Raw genomic sequence first — 17465 nt, forward strand, 5'->3', positions numbered from 1 at the left:
AGCAAGAAAGGGCCTGTCATTGTAGTCCAGTTACTAAATTAATTGCACTAATTTTCAGCAAACTGTTGCAATTTTTCTTCCCCTTTTTTCTTCTCATTGTTCTTTGTAAATGCAGACACCTCTTTAGGCTTGAAGAATTCAGCAACAGATCTTTTCACAGCATTTGAACAGGGTTATCTCATTTGAGACAGCTTATGGTTTAAGTTCTCAAAGTTCCAGGCTGATAAGTGAAGATGAATAATAGATGATTAAGTGTTTCTTAATGTCTTTAGCTATTTTTAAGATGTTTATATATGTGCACACATGCATATATACATACCATTTGGGTTGGGGCGGGGGGAAGCCATCTGGCCCAATGGGGAGCATGCTTGGGAAGGTTTGTACTTTTTTAAAGAAATTGATTTTTCTGATGTGTGGTCTTGGATTCTAAACTATTTTAGAACTGTAGTTTGTCTCTTCCTTCAGGTCGGTGTTGACCATAGCGTGCTATGGTACAGTTGTTTGATGATCACAGCAAGTAATTGCTGGGGCAGTGTAGAAGAGGTTCTTGTATTCAGTGGAATTTAGCCCGGTTTCTGTCATGTGGATTGTAATACCAGAAACCTGTGGCAGTGTCCTGGCTAGATGGCGTCTATCAGAAAACAAGGCAGTGTTGGGTGCTTTGTAGTGCTGTAGCCAAGTGGAGGAAGATTCAGCATCTATGAGTGTTTCTCTCACCAGCCTTAGCATGTTTAATTTCTAATTTAGCACTAGAAAACTGAAGATAACACTGAGCACTGGGAGAGGCTGGAGAAGTTTTAGTCCCCAGCAACTAGCCGTCTGATTGTACCAAAGCTCCTTTCTCTTTATTGTATTGAGCATGTTTGCAGCTACCAGTACAAAATAAATACACGGGCAAGTAGTTTTCACACCTCCATTTAAAAAAAAAAAAAAAAACAACTAGCTATCAGTTGTGTGACAATTTCACTAATTTTATTCCCTTTATGTTCAGAAAGCATAGTTGTTGGTGGTAATTTGCATGGTTCCAATAACATTGTAAAAAACATTGCGACCTATGCAGTTAAACACACTGGAAGAGCAGTTTCTCTCAGACCAGGAGTGGGGACAGAGTGGAAGGGATGTGCCAAAGTTTATTTCTATAGTAATTTTGTCTTAGCTTTCATATTGTTGTTCAGCTCTACTGGTGATAACAACAGTGGGAGGGCTGGTATAGATAAGGCTTAGATAGATATGGCAGATATTTAGCAGCAACAAAAGAAGGGAGAATATACATCCAAAAATAGCCACTACCACTACAGCTTTCTGCATATTCTTTAGACGTTTAAATATGATTTTTTTTCTTTGGCTTTTGGAACCTCCGCAGAGGTACAAGAGCACCACAAGGCTGGTTCTAGGCATAGGCTAGGCAAAGTGAGTGATTGCCTGGAAGAGCAGGTTGCCTAAGGCAGATGGTGACGCCAGCCCACTGCTCCCCGTGCTTATGCTAAAGTTGTGCAAGGCCAGGCTGATCCTTTCACCTGGCCTGGGAGGTGGAAGGTGGGTTTGAAAGTGATGAAGGAAGCAGTCTGCAGATGGAGTTGGAGCTGCTTTCTTATGGGCAGACACTCCCTTTCACTATCTCTTGTAGTAGCAGAAGTACTAAGCTGGAGTCCCCTGGTGCCTCCTCCAAACTGTCTCCTCTTACTGTGCCAGGAGAAAGGTTCTTGGCCAGCCCTTGCTGTTCACACCCCGTCTTTGATGTGACCAAAGTCAGTTTTGCCTGTGCTGCTGAGAAACCTTGAAGTTGGATTCCAGCTGGAAACCTGGAATCAGATTCCTGATCTCACTAGAAGGGATGCTTCAGGACCTTGTGCTCTCAGGGCAAGAGTGCTTGTGTTTAAATCTAGCTTCTCCACAGGTGGCATTCTGAGGAGCAGAGCTACTTGGTGGCATGCATTGTATAAAACAAATACAGGTGTGTGAGTGACCGCAGAAAGGCTTTTAAAGGAGTCTAAACATAATCTGCTGCACTGAAGGCAGAGGCCCTGTATGCTATGCATATCTGCTTGCATTGTGCTGTGCATTTGCTTTCCAAACTATGGTATCTCTCTTCCGTTAGCACATCATGACCTCATAGGATTCAAACGCAGGGCAGTGGCCTATGGTCTAAATGTGTCCCAGATTATTATTAATGAAAACTAAATTAATTTTAAGAGCTTTCTACTGTAGTGCCAAGTACTACAGTGGAATGGTATGCTATGGCACACTGGCAGCTGCTGCAAATATCTGGTTCTTCTCAGGAGTTTTCAGCACTTTGAGTAATTCACAAGGCTTGTATGAAGTTATGCTTTAGTCTGTGGAACGTCTTTCTACCTTATATGAACAACTAGCGGGACTTATTTTTCAGTGTCCTAGATAGAAAGGACTTCTTCTTAATGAGGTCATTTAATTCCTTTGTTACAGAGCCAGTGGAGGATTGTTCCTTATCCCAGCAAGTTCTCTGGTGCTTTGACAAGTTTTTTTAAATGTTTGGAACAACGCAGCTTCCATTAGTTTAGAGACTGCTCTACATTCTTACAGGATTTCTGCACCAGGGCACTTTTCCTAATAATCTATCATTTCCCTTTTTTCCTTATCCTTCAAATAATTCATTCTTCTGTTGTTTGGTTGGGTTTTTTTTAAATGCTGCTATGTGTTGTGGAATTTGTGCATGGGAAGTCAGATTGCTGTCCAAATATCTCACTCTCCTTCATTATGATTTACTAGTGTTTTTTAAAATATGTTGGCATGTACCATCCAGCATGTTCTCAATACATGAAATGTCAGCTCATTTGCATAAATATTTACAAACCCACATAATTGACAAGGATTTCATTAGCATAATATTTAAAACATAAAATAATAAAGCAAACCAAGAAGTGATCACTTTGGCAACTTAGGAGACATCTACTATTTCAAAGCATTGTATTATTCCTTCCTTCTGTACCAGTCTGTATCAGAGCCTGTAGATATGCCTTGTGTTGCCATGGTATTCTTGTCAAATGTGTGTAGAGGAAATCTGTTTTGAAATGTACACTTCAGATTTAGTCTTTTATAAGTTATTTCTTCCAGCTGGTCAGATATCATAGTGGGATATTATTTAAAGAATTTTTGGAGACTTTGTATTGCTCCTCTTTGGAGCACTTATTTGCAAGGTGTAGAGGAAGAGGGATTTTCTTCACATTTCACTTCTGGTCTGCTTTTATTTGATACACAAAAAACATCGACCAGCACAGCTAGAACACTAAACCACTACTCAGAATTGTCTTTAAGTGTAGCAGATTTTGGAAAGTATTGCAAAACCAGCTAGTATATCTCCATTCCTTCCCTCCAGTTGTTAGAGGTTAAAAAGTTAGAAACCTCCTAAAATTGGCATAATCAGCCTCCGAAGACTTTAATACTTTTAAAAATATTATTAATAACATATACTTAAGCTAATGGCTTCTGTATAAACACTGCTTATACACGTGGTAACTATCTAAGAATATAAAAGCTGCCATGCTAAACCAGTTGCAGGACCTATGTATGCCACTAAATTCAAAAGCAAACAAACACCACCTCCATCCCCTAAAAAAAAAACCCAAACAACCCAAACCTCAAAAACAACATTTGAGTTTTGTTAGGATAGCAGAGGTCAATTCTGGTGAAACAATACAAATAAAAACATCAGTTCAAGTGAAGACCACAAAAAGAAATAGAAATTATTACATGCAAAAAAGGAAGATGGCCTCAGGAATTTGAGGATTTTTTGGCCAACCTCCACTTAATGTACAGTTGCACCTTTTTTTTTTTTTTTTTTTTTGCCAGCAGACATGAGCAAACTTAACTCACACTGTGAGATGGCTAGAAGCTGTACGGCTGCAGCTAAGCCTCTGCTGAGAGACCAGGGGGATTCCAGACAAGTCTGGACACGAGCAGACGTCTGCCACACAGATATTCATGTAATGTGATAGTAACTTTGCTGGGCTGCTATAAAGCGAAGGGACCACTATCAGGATAAGGATGTAGAAGAAGGCTCTGCATGAAGTGCTTAGAGATGTTGCTTAAGTGCATAGGAGGTGATAAACTAAAATTGACGTTCTGGGGCAGTCTATTATATTTGGCAGAAAGATTATCAGAACACTACTAGAGTGAATAATTTTTGGTTTAAATGATTAAACCCTCTTGTACTACTGGAAAAAGGTGACTGCTAAGCTTTGTGATTGCAGTATTATGCTCCTAGGGGACTTGCCCTGCAGTCAGGCAGTTAGTTGTTTGAAGGGGCTTTGTAGGAAAGTTCACCTTCACTCTAAGAGGAGTGCAGTATGTTCTAGTACTATGCTTCCTCTGATTTTACTAGTAACAGCTTAAAAGGAATTTAAGAAACCTCGGTATTAAACAGAAAGCTTTGGAATTCCTTCACAGAATCAGAGAATGGTTTGGGTTGGAAGGGACCTTTAAAGTTCATCTATTCCAACCCTCCTGGCAAGGGCACGGACATCTTTCACTAGACCAGGTTACTCAAAGCCCCGTCCAACCTTGCCTTGAGCTCTCCAAAGATGAGGCATCCACAACTTCTCTGGGCAACCTGTTCCAGTCTCTCACCATCCTCATTGTAAAAAATGTCTTCGTTATATCCAATCTAAGTCTATACTCTTTCAGCTTAAAACTGTTACCCCTTCTCCTGTCACTACAGGCCTCAGTAAAAAGTCTCTCTCTATTTCTTATAAGCCCCCTTTATTGAAAGGCTGCTATAAGGTCTCCCTGGAGCCTTCTTTTCTCCAGGCTGAACAACTCCAACTCTGTCAGCCTTTCCTCATAGGAGAGGTGTTCCAGCCCTCTGATCATTTTTGTGACCCTCCTCTGGACCCACTCTATCATGTCCATGTCTTTCCTGTACTGGGGACCCCAGAGCTGGATGCAGTACTCCAGGTGAGATCTCAGGTGAGCGGAGTAGAGGGGGAGAATCACCTCCCTCAACCTGCTGGCCAGCCTTCTTTTGGTGCAGCCCAGGATATAGTTGGCTTTCCGGGCTTCAGACACTGTCTGAATTTGAGGGAGAGCTGTGTTCTAGACATGGCATGCTGTGCACTTGTCATCCGGTGCTCTTAGTGTATTGATAAACATTTTAAGTTTAATACCAGAAGACAGTTCTGACATTAAAAAACTGTTATTGCTGTTTTACTAGGAAAATAATCATGGGATAATTCACACTGCTGACAGTCCCACAAGGGGCCAATGACTGTCTTCGAAGTGCAGACCAAGATATTGGTGCCCTGGATTTGTATTTCTTTTCCATTATAATTCTTTCTTTGCTCATTGTCTCTCTAACTTCTGACTAAAAAAGTGTTCCATAGGGCATGTTTCTTGTTTTGTACTGAATTCAAGCAGCTTAGACTCCATGGATAGTTATAACTTGTAATAGGCATTACTTACAGACTTGGAAACATTTCCTAAGCAAATTGTCTCTTCATTCCCAACGCTGTCTTTCCTGGAACGTTTGTCTACTAGGTTAAGATAAATGCATTGAGAACTGGACTCCATGTAACCATCTACCGTTGGCTTGATAGATGCAATTGGATTGACAACTGTGATTTGGCTGGAAGGAATGCTGTGGGAGTAGGGCAACTTGCCATCAGCCATAAATGTGGTCATGAATGTCTAGCAGGGTGAGCAGAATGAAAGGACATGAGGAATCTCATAAAATGGAAAAGAAAATCAAAAGAGCCCAATTTGGCATTTAATGACCTTGCTCTCCAATCAGTCACTTCTCATTCAAATTTGCTTACACCAGTGAAATCTTGCTGCAATGGCTGAAGGCAGAACTTATCTCTGAGCCTTTACAGAAAACACAAGTGTACGCAAATAAAGGAACTGTTCCAGGTGGCTCAGTCTCAGTGCAGTTTCAATGAATATATGTGGAAGTTAACTGGAGTGATACTCTCCCTTTCAAGTTTTTTTTAGTTTTAAATGAGCCTTCATTTTATATAGAGAGTCTTTAAAATGGCCATGGCTTTTGGTCCTTAGGGTTATTGAGCATCTCTTTTCCCTTCTTCAGGCATGTTATCTTTCTATGCCAACGTGCCATGAGACTGCAGTTTGGTCTGAAAAAATTGATTTGTGCAAAAAGAACACTTTTCAGAAGCTGTAAAAAGATCTCTCTGCAGATTTTTAGGATTGCATGACTCCTCATTTCTGAATCCTTATTGTAGTTTGTACACCATGTACACATTGATCTGGTCTTCAGAGTGTAGTTATAATGAGTGGAAGGGTTAGAGTACTTTTTCTAAGAGAAGTGGGGCTGAACACAAGCTCACTAGCTGCAGTTCTATCATTTAGATAACCTAACAAATGGAAGGTGATACAGGAATGCCTTCTTTTTTTCGGTTTTTTTTGACCCTTCTATCTTGCTACTCTTCAGTGTTAATGCAAGTTTCCTTTGGGAAATGTGTATTGCAGGAGTTCTCTGACTCTGTTTTAGAAGACAAGTTGTTCAGTGTTGGACTTAGGATTCAAACCAGCAGCTATGTCAGCTGAAAGAGCTCCCATTGAGGACAAAGGAGGATAGCAAACATCTTCAGCGAGAAAGAACATAAAGTTGACTTGTTTAGTGTGAAGACAACTATAAGTAGCACAGAAGCTAATGAAATTTTAACTTTCTGTAAGGTGTGCTTATGACCTTTGAAGTTGTAAATAGCAAGATCGTTTTCCTCTGAAGTGGTTTTTAGTTTTTACTTCCCCTCTTTTAAAAGTTTTGGTTTCTTTCACTGAAGTTGTTAATCATAGCATGTTGATTGACACTTGTTGATTCAGATACACAGGTGTGCTTTCTAACAAATTTATGGTTTTAATTGTGTGAATCTATGAATATAACAAATTACTGTGTGACAGTTTCTTGCTTTGGTGTATAGACCTAGTAAGAGTCAATGACCAAGCAGAAAAGTTGTCTGGCTTCTGGTTTGAGTTTTACCATTAGCACAAAAGCATTCCACTTCAGCTAATTCCCTGCCTTGTGACGAAGAATGATATAACCCACTGGTCAGATGTGTTATTTCAGGTCTCTCTTTAAGCTTGATTCACAGAAATACAAATTGTTACAGATCTTGGTATAGGGAAGGCTATACTAAGTCCAGCTGTAATGTAGTCACTCAGGTTAGTAGCCTTAAAGATTGCCGCCTCTAGATTCCTACCCATCAGACTAGAGTCAACTATGACAGTAATTTATTGCTGATTTTAAAAATAAATTTTAAAAAAAAGTATAGCTATTAAAAAAGTCAACCTCTTTATTTGTCACTGCTTCAAATTTACAAACTGTGAGTAGCATCATGCCTTAGGCACTATGATTTCACTGGTGATTTCATTAAGTATGTATGTTGTTCTTATTCACATACTTGTCATATTAGGTCAGAAAACTTCATTGTTTGTTTAGATAGTTGAACTAAAGCTAGCTTCCAAGTCGTAATTTGCAGGAAGGATGCTTTTCATCAAACTTGCAGCTTTTCATAGGGGCATTGCTCATAAAATTGGAATTCTGCAGCCAACACAGGCCTTAAAATATTGCAAAATAAAGCTGAAGTGCATTGTCGAATATAATACGACTTTAAATTATTATGAATGAAAACAATATGAAGATTTAATTATTCATTTCAGTGTGTGCTTGTTTTTCCCCTAGGTGGCATTGGCAGGGTCGTCAATGGTGCTTTCATGGTATTGAAAGGTCATCGGTCAATTGTAAACCAAGTCCGCTTTAATCCTCACACTTACATGATATGTTCTTCTGGTGTTGAAAAAATTATAAAGGTAAGATTAATTATCAGAAAAGTTGTTCATTCAATATTTCAGGAAGAAATGCTTTGTTTCGCTCAGCATCCTGTCTTCTCATCTTACTCTTTTGTAAAATGATGTGTCTCATTTGCTGGCTAAACTGATGCAGATTTTTTCATTGGGTATTTCAGCTTTAAACTGTTTCAATTTTAAAGGTTTTAGAGGAAAGGGATAAGATCAGAATTTCCTGGATTTGTACCTTGAAAAAGGAATTTTTTTTCCAGTATCATTCTGTACATAACTGAAGTATCATGCAAACAGTCTTTCTCAGGAGAGCTTGGTCACAGCTGTAACATTTGATCTCCTCAGACTTCTGATACTTTGGGCTAAAATTTAATAAAAATCTCTCCAAAGAGTATTGTTGAGCCTTAGCCTAGCCTGACCTAGCTGAATTTGGCCTAAATACTGCCTCAGGAGCCCTTCTATAATTTTTGTACACACTTCTGCATTGAATCAATTCGACATACCTTTCTGTGGCTTCCAGAGGAAACAGGACTCTTAATACCTTCCACAATATGTCTTTTCTGAATCCTCTGACAATGTACAGTATTTTTAGAAAGTTTTTGCCTTTATGTGGAATGTAAAGAGATAACAAACTTTATTAGGTTCTGAAACTTTCTTTCCTTAAGAAAAGACAGCCAATATTGTGGGAGCAAGGCAGAAACTTTTTTGTCATTCCTAATAGTAGAGGTTGAGGGTGGGGAGGCAGAGGATTATGCTACACTAATGCACTTTTACATTCTGCTGCTGTAGAAATTTTACTATAATTTAGGTCTATCAACAAGATGAAAGAAACTAGAATGATTTAATTTTCAAGTAGGATAATGAGAACTGATGCTGCTTCTATTTGTTGAATGACTTCATAAAAGTCTTACCTGCATGTTGCCTATAAATGAGGTTTCTGAGTCTTAGTAAATGCTTTAGCTACAAGTTGACCAAATGTATTTGTCCTGCAAAGGAATGTTTTAGTGGTCTGCAATGTATGGACCAGAACTGGCCCAAATCCTTGGGACCATGGCCTAGTGCCCAGCTGCATTGCTTTTATTACAGCTATCAGCATTTGGGTTCTGATTGTAATTCAGCTTTCCTTCACTTCTGTCTTCCACTGGTACTTTAGCTTACTTTTCTACTTTTTTCTTCATCTGTGTCCCTCTGACAGGTTTGATCACAAATCTATCGAATACTGGCTTTGAACAAAAGTGCATTGAACAGTCTTAGCAGCTCGCCGATTCTTCATTTTCCAAGCAGTCAAACTGCCATTTAACAACAGTTTTGCCAGAGGCGGGTTTTCTTTTTTTGCTTTGGGAACTTGATTCACGTGGCCTGAATTCTCCCTTTTGGATTTCAGGTCTGCTGACCCTTCACCCTGTGAATCCTTCCTGCATGAGTGTGCTTAGACTGTTGGATTAGCATTGGTATAAACATCTCCTGTGTTGCTTTTGTGTACTTATGCTAGGGTTTTGACGGGGGGGTTTTTTGCCTAGTGATTAAAAGGTTAGTTCGATTAAGGTTCCAGTCACAGGTTGTGTAACTCTTTCAAAGACAACTCTGCTTGAATGCTTCCTTAGAAGAGAATGCCTGTTGTGTCGCAGTATGTGCAGTGGAACTCGTGTAGCTGCTTTGAAGGAACTGAATTCCCCAAACATTGCAAGCTAGAAACAAACTAAGGGAAAGATGTTTAATGTGTTAAGAAGCCAGAACTTCTTAACCTTTTGTTGTGTGTCATTTTGGCTCAGCTTGTAATGTGCCTTGTTTATGGATCAGGTTGTTTTAAGGCTCGTATCTTGCCTGGTCTGCATGACTTCAGTCTTTAAAGGTACTTAGTGAACAGCGGTTTACAGGTGACCATATAATGATGGTTTCTTCTTCTTTTCAGCTACTTCTACAGATAGGGTGGAGGCTGGTAACTACCACTAGCAGAAGGGCAAAACAGGAAAAACAGCACCTGAGCTTGTTTTCTGAGGGGCTATTTACTGCATTAAAACTGGCTGGAAACACAAATCCTTCCCTCGCATCGCTATCTTTCTTTCCCCTGTATAAATGCTTGATGTGCTTGCTCAGAGAAGTTGATGACACGAGGAAAAGCCATAAATAAAAATTGTAGTTAATTTTTTTTATGTTTTCTTGTTTTGCTGGATTTTGTTTGATTGCTTGTTTTAATCAGTTCCTTAAGAAGTGTCCTTCCTTTTGCTGTCCTTCATGTGTCTTCTAAAAATCTTTCTGGAATTAAATCACAGAAGATAACTTCACTGTGGTTGGCTGGTATTCTATTCCCTGAGTTGTAGAAATTCTGTGATGGGTTAAAAATGTGGATGCAAGTAGTTGTTTGTCTGAGCCCTTAATTTTTAGACTAGCTGGCTTAAATTTAGTACTTTTAGAAGTGAGGAACTGATAGCGCCAGCATCAAGGCATGATACAGACAAGCCATTCAATAATTCCATGTGCTTCTGTCAACACACTTGCTATTTTAATGCTGATTGCAAATGACACAAATTCATCTCAGGCCTAGCCCTGTTGAAATTAATAGTATTCACAAGAATGATTTTGACCTTTGTAGTTATGGGGTTTTCGCTTTAGTTTTATTTTGTTGTAAAGCACCTGCAAGAATGTAATTCAGTAACTCAGTGGTTTAGGGTTTGATTTCTGCTAGGACTGAGAATACAATGGATAGTATGGGGGGGGGGGGTTGCCAATATTCAAGTGAGGAGGTTTCAGAAACCTAAAACAAGGCTCAACAAGCTCATTAACGAAGGATACGAGAAGCCTTGACTCCAGACAGTGTGTGCTGGACACATCAACCCAGATGAATCGCTCATTACCCTCCATTTCAGAACCCTGAACCTCAGTAAAATAGTATGGAAAAGCACAGCTGTGAACTAAAATTGTCATTTGCAGCAAGCATTTGCCACGAGGGCTAAAGCAATATAAAACAGAAAAATACCACTTTCCTCTCAGTAAGCGTGTGAGACATTGGGATGTGATGGCAGGGAAACAAATTGCATTGCAAGAGAAATAAATGAGGCATTCCCTCTGATGTGTGGGGCTTAGAGAAGGGTCACGGAGAATTACGCAGTTAGGAGACAGTTCCAGAAAAGGTAAAATAGATAAAGTGCATAAGGATTTTCAGAAAGAAATACTGTTTTGTATTGGAAATGGAATACTGTGTAACTGAGCACAACTGTTGTAGGTCCCATTTGTTTAAAAAACATCACTATATCAAAGATAGCAAGTCTATTTGCCCATGTTGCTATGGTGACAGGTTAATGTCATTGTGGCTAGCTGCCTCTGCCTAATCAGATAATCTAATATAGCTGGTTTTAATTATTCTCACGCTATGGGCATAACTACTTTTCTGTTTCAAAATTTGGGGGTTTGCCACCATGGAACACAAGCAATTCAAAGATGCTCTTTGAAGCATCTCTGCTGAAGTAGAGAACCAGTTTTGTACTCCCCTTTTCTGTTATCATTCCTATTTTTGTATCTGTACTCGGGGCATCAGTGAGTAATATTCAGTTCCTTAATCCTCTGACAGAGAAAGAACTTCTTGATAGATTGTTGCTTCAGTGGGATGATTTGCCAACTTATTTTCTCCAATTTGCTCACGTTCTTCCTTGACATGGCATCAGTCAGAGGATGAGAAAAAGGCAAAGGCATTCCATTTACAAAGAAGCCCATTTCAGATGCCACAGAGAGCACTGGACCAGTTGCTGCCAGTTTAAAGACTTCCTGGTTCTGCCAAGGATAGATTCTTAGTCTGATTTCTTTCTGGGACTCTGGCAGGGCCTCGCACTCTCTCATAGCAAAATGTCTGAAAAGTAGGAATATCAATTTCCAGAGACATCCGATCCTGTACAAACAGGTCTTCATCCTAAATTCCCCTGACTTCTCTTTATTATTTACTCCTCCTCTGTGAACAAATGTGTCTCGGAAGGGAAAAGTCTCACTGTGGACTCCTTGTAGCTATCTTTTCAATACTTGTCATAGAATCATATGATAGAATCACAGAATGGTTTGGGTTGGAAGGGACCTTAAAGATCGTCTAGTTCCAACCCCCCTGCCATAGGTAGGGACACCCTCCACTAGACAAGGTTGCCCAAAGCCCCATCCAACCTGGCCTTGAACACTTCCAGGGATGGGGCATCCACTTCTCTGGGCAACATCAGTGCCTCACCACCCTCATAGTGAAGAGTTTCTTCCTAATATCTCATCTAAATCTATCCTCCTTCAGTTTAAACCCATTACCCCTTGTCCTGTCACTACACTCCCTGAGAAACAGTCCCTCTCCAGCTTTCCTGTAGGCCCCTTCAGGTACTGGAAGGCGGCTATAAGGCCTCCCTGCAGCCTTCTCTTTTCCAGGCTGAACAATCCCAACTCTCTCAGCCTGTCCTCATAGGAGAGGTGCTCCAGCCCTCTGATCATCTTTGTGGCCCTCCTCTGGACTCGCTCCAACAGCTCCATGTCCTTCTTATGCTGGGGCCCCCAGAGCTGGATGCAGTACTCCAGGTGGGGTCTCACAAGAGCGGAGTAGAGGGGTAGGATCACCTCCCTCGACCTGCTGGTCATGCCTCTCTTGATGCAGCCCAGGACACAGTTGGTTTTCTGGGCTGCAGCCGCACACTCCCAGCTCATATCGAGCTTTTCATCAACCAACATTCCCAAGCCCTTCTCCTCAGGGCTGCTCTCAATCCATTACTTAATACTGCTGTATTTTCTCTTAATGCTTGCAGAATGAGCAGAAAGATCTGGTAGCACGAACAAGGTTGTGGAATATCTCTGTGCACGCTTTATGTACCTTTTTAGATGATTTTTCATTATAAATCAGACCTTTCCCAGAGGGACTTCAGAGCAGACTACCTCTCCTCCATTTACATTGGTTCATACCGAATCTAAGGGTTTTCTAATTCTCTTGCTTAAAAAAAAAAAAAAGCTTTATAAAACCTAGTGATCACTCTAACACTGCTAAGACTATTTGAGAAAGGGGCATGCCAGCCTGCTTTCCAGGCATACAGTATGAAACACGTACAAGAAGGTGTATGCTTCTTTAATACAAAACCATCTGATCTACTTACTGAAATGCTCAGCAGTGTGACACAGAGGGGAAAAGATCTGATAAATTGTGAGAGAAGGTACTGAACATGTGCTAGTTAAATCATCAAGGCAGCAACTCAGAATAGTCATTTGAGCAAGTAGAGTTCTATTTTTCTGTTCAAAAACTTGGTGTATCCCCGAATCAACAAACTCTCTCATGCATCCACTGAGAGAAGACTTTTTCCTATGTTGTCTTTAGGAAGTGGAGCATGGGAAACAGAGGATGAAGAGAGATTCTTTCTGTTTTCTTGAGTAATTCAAAAAGGTTAAGTATGGTTGATGGAAGTCTATACATAGTGGGCTTAGGTTGGGTTTTGTTATCTTTATCCAAACCTGATGTTTGTCCCTTGAGCTATGTGTCTAGTAAGTGCAGTGCTTGAACCAAGCAATGGAAACTCTCTTTGTTCTGGCTTCAAGTATTATATTAATGAACTGTACTGGAAGAGAATTTGCTTAGTGATTTATTGCAAATAATAAAAATAGCAATTAAGTGCAAATAGCAAATACACCTTGATATTGAGGCATGTTCTTAGGAACAGGCTAATGTAATGCATCTGCAAGGCAGCTTGATGATTGTCATACAGAAAAAGGATTATCTGCAGCCCACTTTAATTTTGGAATAGTGTCTCTTTTATCTATGTAGCCAGATCATATGTGGAAGCTCTGTTAACCATAGGTTACAGAGAATGCAAAGTAAAGGCATTCGAGTTTGGGAGAATTTCCCAGAGTTATTCCAGAAAAGGTTACCTGTACATCTGAAATTTGGCTGTGCTGAACAAGTAGCTGCAAGATAATTTATTTCATTTTACTTCCAACATTAAAGGTGTAAGGTCTTACTGTACACCGTTGAAAATCTCTGTGAATACAGAATTACTGGCATTCTCGTGGACTTTTTTTATAGAGCTTGTCATGGTAGTATCAGATTATGTTGCATGTGTTAACTAGGCATCTGTGAGATGAGTGCTGATTATCCCATTTACACAGGCAAAACACTTTTTTTTTAACGGTTTTGTCTGCTTGGAACAAAACTTGACTAATTTCTGTTGGGAAAAGAGTTCGATGTTTTTGCCGAAGTCTATCCCAAAAGGCCAACCTGGTATAGACAGCTGGCATAGAATTTTTTTCCCTGAGCTTGTTAGCGTGGTAAAACCAAAGCATGACTGAAACCAGGTATTTTATAAGCAGAATGTTAAGGCAGTATTGTGGATAAGCTAAATACTAGCTCTGCTTACAGTAAGTGTTGTGCATCATGTTAACCATTGATCTAGAATAAAGTGATGGTAGTTGTCCACTGAGTGCCTTAATCATATTGCCCCCGAATCTGTAAGTAAAACTGAGAAAGGTGAGGAGAACCAACTGTTAAGTTTTCTGTGGATTACCAGTTTCTTAGGGATACTGGTGGATCTTCTTTGGGGCTGTTTTTCCTTTTTTCCCCTTTTCCCCTCCACACCAGGAAAACTGAGGGAAGGCTAGGAGGACAGCACAGTCAAGGCTGTTGCTATTGGTGAAATCATTACACTTTGCAATGTTACTACCTCTCTCCACCTCAAAAGTAGCTTTCTTTAAAACTCTTCACCTTTCCCTGCTAACTAAAACTGCTGCTGTGTCTTGAGAGGCTCTTGGATGCTTTCTTTCCTTCATGACTGTTCCCTAAAGGGAGTAGTGCAGCTCTGCTTTTCACCTCCATACATTCAGCTCCCTGCCTGCTGATGAGGTGTGACTGACTATGCAGCTGGATGAAATGTTACTCTACATCACTGGCACAAGCAACTCTAGTTTCCTGGGAAACAAGTGCCTTCATTAGTGCTAAGACTGTATTGTAGGCAACAAACTATTCTTACCGTTAGTGAGTAAGCATCCCCCATTACATAAAAATAGAGCCCTGCAATTTGGGAGAAATTATTACACAATGAAATATTGAAATGATGGCTAATCTGCAGCGTGAGAGCTGTTAAGTTCTGGATGGGTGAAGTAGATGCAGGAAAAACGCATTTGTAAAGGGGGAGAAAAAAAGCCCCCACATCTCTGGAATACTTGTAAATATGGGTCTGAGGCATAAAAATTAATAAAAAAAATCTGCAACTTGCAATTGTTCTGGGTATTTGCACTACTGTTCTATTTCAAATGCTTATAATAGTTTATGAATTCAAAGACATAGATATTTTTTTTTTCATTTTCTATTACAGATATGGAGTCCGTACAAGCAGCCTGACTGCACAGGGGATCTGGATGGTAGAATTGAGGATGATTCACGTTGCCTCTACACTCATGAAGAGTACATCAGTCTTGTCTTGAACAGTGGTAGTGGTTTGTCCCATGATTATGCCAACCAGTCAGTCCAGGAAGATCCGCGGATGATGGCCTTTTTTGACTCCCTGGTGCGCCGGGAGATTGAGGGATGGAGTTCTGACTCAGACAGTGACCTCAGTGAGAGCACAATCCTGCAGCTCCACGCAGGAGTAAGTGAACGCTCTGCTTACAGTGAGTCGGAGTCCTCCGCCTCTTTGCATCACTCCCCACCACATGTGGCTGAAGAGTCTGATGAAACTGCCTATAACTTAAGGGCCTTAAGATCAACTGAATCCCCCTCAGCCAGAGAAGACGTGGCTTCCCGTCAGCAGAGGCTCTCTGCACTGAGAAAGTATCAGGATAAACGTCTCCTGGCCCTTTCCAATGAGTCTGACTCTGATGACAATACCTGTGAGGCAGAACTAGATACAGACCTTTTCCCACGGCCGCGGTCCCCGAGTCCTGAGGAGAATGAATCCAGCAGTTCCAGCAGCAGCAGCAGTACAGAAGATGAAGAGGAATTGAATGAACGACGCACATCTATGAGGCAACGCAATGCGCTGAGGCGCCGACAGAAGGTGCAAAAGGAGGAAAGGACTAGCACTAACACGGAGAATGTGACCCCCTACATAGGTGAGGACATCTATGATTACCCACAGATCAAAGTAGATGACCTTTCTTCTTCTCCAGCTTCTTCACCAGAAAGGAGTTCAGCCATCAAAGAAGTTCACAAAGAAAGGATGTCTCCTTGTTCAGACAGTGAATCAGTGGAGAGAAAGATTTACAAAGCTTACAAATGGCTTCATTATTCTTACATATCATATTCAGCTAGTAAAGATGGTGAATCCTCCAGAGGAGATGGAGAGAATGATGATGGGAAACCAGGAACTAGTGGAAGGCACAGTACAGCACACTTGCTAAATAAGGAAGATGCTAGGAACTTGAGTTCAGTAGTTCCTCAAGGTTCCCCAGCTCTTTCTACTGAAAGCCGCAACAAAGAACCTTTAAAAGAATGTGGCTTGATAGAAAATTCTAGTAATGGTCAAGCTCATGAATGTGACAATCAGCGGCATATGGAGGGTCAAGAAAACACATCTGAAGACACTAGCAGTGGAGGTATAGAGCATTCTTTTGAGACTAAAAAGCTCAATGGAAAAGCTAACTGCAAAGGGCTAAATAGTTGTACTGAAGAACCTTGCATTCAGACTGGAGGACTTGTGGAACAGAAAAATAGTCAGAACTGTCAACCAGCATCAAGCCATCACTCACTGGTCCCTCCGTTCTCCACTGTTGCCATCCATAGCGTGTCGGGTCACTGCTCCAGAAACCAGACTGATGACAGTGAGGAGAGGAGCCTCGACACCTCCTGTGTTAACCACAATAACGGCCACTTGCATCTTCGCCCTTCATGCTTCAACAATGGACAGAGTTTTGGGGAGCAGGAGACTGTGACGCAAGGACTACAGGTGCACTCAAATGCTGATAATGGCAACCTTGTACAGATGGGCGTGACCTTGCACAAAGACTGCTGCCTGTCTGAAATGGACTCCAACAGCTACAATGTGAGCACAAGAGAGGATACTGCTGACTTCCATCCGATGGGCAGTGAGAGCACTCAGTCTCTCGGAGGACTGAAAAGACACAGAGCGGAGTTGGAAGATGCAGATTCAGAGTCTTCATCCTTAGAAAAGAAGTTAAAAACATGATAAATGCAAATGTCTGTCGTAGTGTGCACTCTCAAAAAAAAAAAAAAGGAAAAAGAAAGTATTAAAGGCACATAGAGCTTGGGTCTGACACATTGCGTTTGATTCTCCATTCCATTCTTCAGTGGGTCTGTTTTAGATTGCCAATGGTTCATGCTGTATAAAATCCAACTTACTCCTTAATGAGACTGAGTCTAGTGTACCCATACAAGGTTCTGTTTAAAGTAAATCCTTATTAAGACGGTTGACTGAATTATTCTTGTGTGAACATGTGTCGTTTGTTCAGCCAGCCAACCAGGATGACTGCTTTAAGTTTTAATTGTTCTTCTAAGAAGGAATTTTTCCATACTGACACATTACAGGCTGAAGAATGATTGAATTAGATCACACTGGTGGTAGCTTGGGGTGTGTTTCTTGTTGAGGAAAACAGGGAAGAAGCCCTTCTGGCCATTTTATTCTGCTTCAGAAACTAAAGAAATGCAACCATTAGGGAGGATATTTTCAGAACTGACTGGTATCTTTAGAGATGATACTTCATAAGGCACTTGCTTCTGATACAGTTCA

The 17465-nt window shown here is 40.7% G+C and overlaps 1 protein-coding gene across 4 annotated transcripts in view; it reads left to right on the forward strand.

Moving 5' to 3' along the window:
* DCAF5 (DDB1 and CUL4 associated factor 5) overlaps positions 1-17154 on the forward strand; it is a 77903-nt gene extending 60749 nt beyond the window's left edge. For all 4 annotated transcript variants that reach the window (XM_054828550.1, XM_054828553.1, XM_054828554.1 and 1 more), the window contains exons 8-9: positions 7670-7797; positions 15096-17154. In XM_054828550.1, the coding sequence (XP_054684525.1) occupies positions 7670-7797; positions 15096-16904 (1937 nt within the window). In that variant the 3' untranslated portion in view covers positions 16905-17154. The remainder of the gene's footprint in view (positions 1-7669; positions 7798-15095) is intronic.
* Positions 17155-17465: the final 311 nt, after the last annotated feature.

This window comes from Grus americana, chromosome 5, assembly GCF_028858705.1.
Source record: "Grus americana isolate bGruAme1 chromosome 5, bGruAme1.mat, whole genome shotgun sequence".
NCBI classification, from domain to species: Eukaryota; Metazoa; Chordata; class Aves; order Gruiformes; family Gruidae; genus Grus; species Grus americana.